This window comes from Lactuca virosa, chromosome 7 (assembly GCF_052849685.1).
Source record: "Lactuca virosa cultivar CGN04683 chromosome 7, Lactuca_virosa_CGN04683_v6, whole genome shotgun sequence".
Lineage (NCBI taxonomy): Eukaryota > Viridiplantae > Streptophyta > Magnoliopsida > Asterales > Asteraceae > Lactuca > Lactuca virosa.
In genome coordinates this window covers 72,572,405-72,577,147 of record NC_136432.1, presented here as the reverse complement: position 1 = coordinate 72,577,147, position 4,743 = coordinate 72,572,405, and the positions used below count along the sequence as shown (strand labels likewise).

At 34.7% G+C, this 4,743-nt stretch overlaps 1 protein-coding gene across 1 annotated transcript; it reads left to right on the top strand.

Moving 5' to 3' along the window:
- The first annotated feature begins 309 nt into the window (after positions 1-309).
- On the top strand, positions 310-3,959 carry EMB1789 (CCCH-type zinc finger family protein). Its single transcript, XM_079061498.1, has 8 exons — positions 310-581; positions 1,267-1,838; positions 1,937-2,089; positions 2,266-2,328; positions 2,532-2,660; positions 2,753-2,803; positions 2,902-3,042; positions 3,120-3,959. The coding sequence occupies exons 1-8, from the start codon at positions 407-409 to the stop codon at positions 3,705-3,707; spliced, it is 1,872 nt and encodes a 623-aa protein (XP_078917624.1). The 5' UTR covers positions 310-406; the 3' UTR covers positions 3,708-3,959.
- The last annotated feature ends 784 nt before the right edge of the window (positions 3,960-4,743 follow it).

The window sequence follows — 4,743 nt, the reverse complement described above, 5'->3', positions numbered from 1 at the left end:
TCATTAATGAATGTCCCATGTAAGATTTCGTGAGAAAAACGTAAAGAAATCATTCATAAGTACTGAATGAGTATAAAAACAAAAATGACTTATTTTGCAAAAGAAATTATTAAGGATTAAATGTGTACAAAATTATTAAGGACTAAATGTGTACAAAGTAAAAAATATATTACCCTATTAAGTCATTTTTACCGGTTAACCTGAAATAGACAATCATAATGACCGAATGTATAAAGTTTAACAAGTTGAAGGGGGTAAATGCCGAAGAAAAAAACGTTCGCCCTCTCATAAGTCATTATCCCTTCTAAACAGAAGAGAAGGGATAAAAGTGAAATTTTAGAAATTTCGCCGGCGAGGAGGCGGCGTTTATATAGATCCTGCTTCAGAACTCATTGCGACGGTGACAATGCCGCCAATGGAAGGGTCAGAAATCGGAACCCTAGAGAAAATTCCGATTTGGCCAACGAACCCCTCAACGGGTAACCGCCGAAGAAGGCCGCTCAGGAGCCGGACTGTCGATACACTTCTTCATATCCTGTCCGTTTGCTATGCCGATTCTTCTCATATCACTCAAAATTCAGGTATATACTTGTATTTCTGTGCGTAAATAGATTCTTTCTGTAACGTCAATGAGCCTTTTTAACATATATAGTACCAGTCTGGATTTCTAGGGTTTTCTTTGTGTAGAGGTTTAGTGGAGGGTTTAAGCCAGTGGCGACTATTAAGTGTAACTGTAGTTGCAAATAGGTGTAGTGTAAAAAGGCTGTGCCAATGACCTTCTTTTCATGGAAACTATCTTCAATTTCATGATCATTGGGGTGCCGGAGCTAGGGAGGGTTAGCAGGTTGCGCCCCCTATGGTAATTCGCCCCCAAAACGATTTATGATCAATTTGTTGAAGTTTTTCTGGTGGAGGGAATGTACCCCTGTTACTGATCATATGTAATTGATGTGGAATAAAGCAAATGGAGATACTTTGAGTCAAAATTACATTGCTTCTAGGATTTCAATTGGCCCATAGAAAGAATCTTTAAATCTACCTGTCTGAAAAGAATCTTGGATTCATTGGTGATAATCATATGTAATTTGATCATGTGCCTAGGGTGGATTGCATACATTGAAAAACTTTTGCACTGTTTTGTAGTGTGTAAAATAAATCAAAAACCAGAAATTTGTAAACTTAGTCAAAAATCTTAAATTTGTCATTGAAGTGCAATGGTTAATGAAAGCTAATCTCTTGTCATTCTGACCTAATTTTTTCATGTAGATAAGGATGACACTCATATAGAATCAGTCACAAAAGATGATGTTCTCTTCACTTGCACCAATATCATATCAAATGATTCAGAACATCAAGAAGAAACAAATGTAGCTGAAACCAGAGTGATTTTAGGTACCCAAGAAGAAAGTTTATGTAATACTAATTTACATGTGGAACCTGTTGAACAAGATCATAACATATCAGAAGAAAGTTTGGATCTTTCTTCTCCTCATTTAGACACAAATAAAGATGTTGAAGAAGGAGAAATTTCAGGAGAGTTTACAAATTTGGTTCCTGAAGATAATGATGTGGAATCTGTGGACAAAACAGGGTCAGAAGAACATGAAGATTTCACTGGTATCAATTCAGGATTTGAGAAAAATAACAGTTTGACTTTGACCCCCTTATCTATTAACAAAGCTGATGATATTGGTAAAGATACGACAGTTGTAATAAGTAAAACCAAAAGAAATTTGGTGGATTATTCTGAAATAGCTCTTCATGGAAAATCCACAGTGTCTGCAAATAACTTAATAAATAATGCAACCAAGAATCAAGATTTTGGATTCCCAATTAAGGTTTGAGTTTGTTTAATGGTTTTACTTTATTTACTATTCTTTTTACTTAAGAACAAACAGAAAAGTTATTATCATATTTTTTTTCCAATGTATGACAGGATAAGGGTGCCCAAAATAATAAAAAGAGACAGAGATCTTGCAATGATGAAAAAGGAACAAACAAAAAGGCAAAAAAGTCTGTTGACCAGTCAACATGTCCGGAAGGTTTAACAAAAACTGGTGAAAACCCTGAGGATGCTTCTGCTAACAAGGTACTAACTTTCTTAAAAAAAAGATAATCTTTTAGTAAAATAGGTATTGACTTTCTTTAAAAAATATCATCTTTTCAGTTCTCATAAGTTCTTGAATCATCACATATTGTTTTTTTATGTTCTTATTTACAATTGATTATTGTTGGCTTAGTAGATGATGTTTTCTTTTATAACAGGATGCTGATACTAAGAAGAAAGAGAAGCGGGTTTTGACTGCAGAAAGAAAAGCAAAGAAAAAGGTTACCTTTTATTTACTTTGATGATCTTTGTTAAAATACTATTTAGTATTTACATATGAACTTAATATATCACATTGTTTTTGTTTACCACACTTTCTATATGCATCAATTACATGTTTGATGCTTGTGAAAATGGAGTAGGGTTACTTTTAAATATTCCAAATTAAGTTTTTCATCATAAAATTCATAATCATGTTTTTCAGCGAAAAGAAAAAATCAAACGTGCAGAAAAGAACAGGAAGCTTGGTGTCAAAAGGCTGAAACTTCAACCAGTGATAAAAGAGAAGAAAATTATATATTGTCGTCATTATATAAATGGAAGATGCCATGAGGTATAATCTTTTACTTTCATTTCACTTTTAGAATCTAAACTTATTATTCTGACATCTAACACAATATATACATATCCTTTGATTTATGACAGGGTGAGAATTGTAAATTTTCTCATGATACAACCCCCTTGACAAAATCCAAGGTACAGGATTTTATATTTTATATTTTATATTTTATAATAAACCAATCATAATATTGTTAAAGTTATAGATGAATGTGATTTTTTTTTAAATGTTGCAGCCATGTTGTCATTTTGCACGCCATTCTTGTATGAAAGGTGATGAGTGTCCATTTGATCATCAACTCTCAAAGTATCCCTGCAATAACTATCTTTCAAAAGGCTTCTGCCCACGTGGTTCAGACTGTATGTTCTCTCACGAGGTATTTTTTTTTTTTCCATTTTCTTTTTCATCATATAAAATAAATCAACAAAATCCTTTTACTTTTGTGTTAACTAGGCACAACCAAGTGAAGCCTCCTTAAACCCCTTAAACGAGTCAACTTCTGAACAAAAGCTGAGTTCCAAATTACAAATTAACAATCATACAGCTTCTTCACCAAAACCATCTGTTCAAATTCAACCACCAAAAGGTGTAACTTTTATTTCACGTGAAAAAATCGACACAAAACCAAAATCGTCTCCTCAACCACCGAAAGGGATAAGCTTTTTATCGCAAGAAAAGTTACCACTAGAAGCCCAATCGTCTCCTAAGGTAAATTCCGAGGGTGAAATGACCAAAACGCCCCCGGAAATTCCCCGGGGGATAAACTTTTTGTCGTTTGGTAAAAAACATTCCGACGATGGGTTTTCTTTCAAGATTGGGAAGTCTCCGTTGAGCAAGCCGGAGGGTATAATTGTAAATGTGGATGATGGTGTTAAAGTTGTCACACAAATTGACAACAGTGACAAGATAAGGACAAATTCAGAGCCTCCAGCTCGAAAACCGATGCCTGTGCTGCCATTTTTGTCAAGTACATCACGGAGAACACTTGAGTCGACTTTAGCTTTTGCGGCTAAGTTTGACTCCAGTGTAAAGGGAATATGAGAAGTTTTGAGTTTTGACCATGGGCGTTATGGTAATTTCCACCATGTCATTGTAGAGAGAGATCATTGTATTTGTCATCTTCACCTCCAATCATATCATCTGCAAGTGCAGGGAGTCTGTTCGGGTTTCTAATATGGTGTTGTGTAAATAGAGTGGCTGTTGAGTGATTTTGGTTCATATATATACAACAAATGTAAGTAACATATTATGTTTTATTTCAAAAGATTTATAGATATGAAAGTTTCCATGATACCATCAAGCTAGAAACTGGTTTTACTGTTCATCAACTAACTAGTCTGCGCCCCTTGTTATTATTACTAGCATTATGAATTTGATATGGTCACTTTTCTTATTAATTGAATGCCATCTCGAGTCTTTCAATTTGTTTCTCTATTTCCATGTCATTTGAGTGGCTATGAATAAGAAGTAGTCGACATTAGTTTAGAATGAAATGTAGACTCTTGTTCCCTTTTATATGATTAAAATATTGGGTGCAAATCTGTGTACCAACTTTAGCAGAAGACCGAAGACACCATCGAGTGCTACAAAGCATGTCTTGGTGCCAAAGGATTTCTCCAACAACCGGGTATTGAATTTGAGGAGACATTTATTCCTGTTGTCAAATCTAATCTACCATGATTTGGATTGTTTTCTCCCTTGTATCTCAAGGTTGGTTATTACGCCAACATGATGTTCATAATGCCTTCGTTTATGGGGATTTTGCTAAGACGAATCTCTTGGTTTTGTTGATCTTACACATCCATATCACACGTGTCGCCACTTTTTAACATGTTGTGTGCTTGGTTTCACCATCCATCTCAAGTTGTCATTACGTTGATTTGATGTTCAAAATGCATTCATTTGTGTGAGTCCTATAAAGAAGATCTACATATCTCAACCGTGCTGATTCTACACATCATATCACGTGTATCGCTTTAAGCACACTCTTTATGGCCTCAAACAAACCCATGCTTGATTTCATTGTCCATCTCATGTTTTAGTTACATGCATCTTTATAGGATCCAAGACTGATCTG

Coding starts and splice junctions, on each gene's coding strand:
- EMB1789 (XM_079061498.1), top strand. CDS start 407: ATGCCGCCAATGGAAGGGTCAGAAATCGGAACCCTAGAGAAAATTCCG. Junction 582..1,266: donor TCATATCACTCAAAATTCAG/GTATATACTTGT, acceptor TTTTTCATGTAG/ATAAGGATGACACTCATATA. Junction 2,329..2,531: donor AAAGAAAAGCAAAGAAAAAG/GTTACCTTTTAT, acceptor CATGTTTTTCAG/CGAAAAGAAAAAATCAAACG.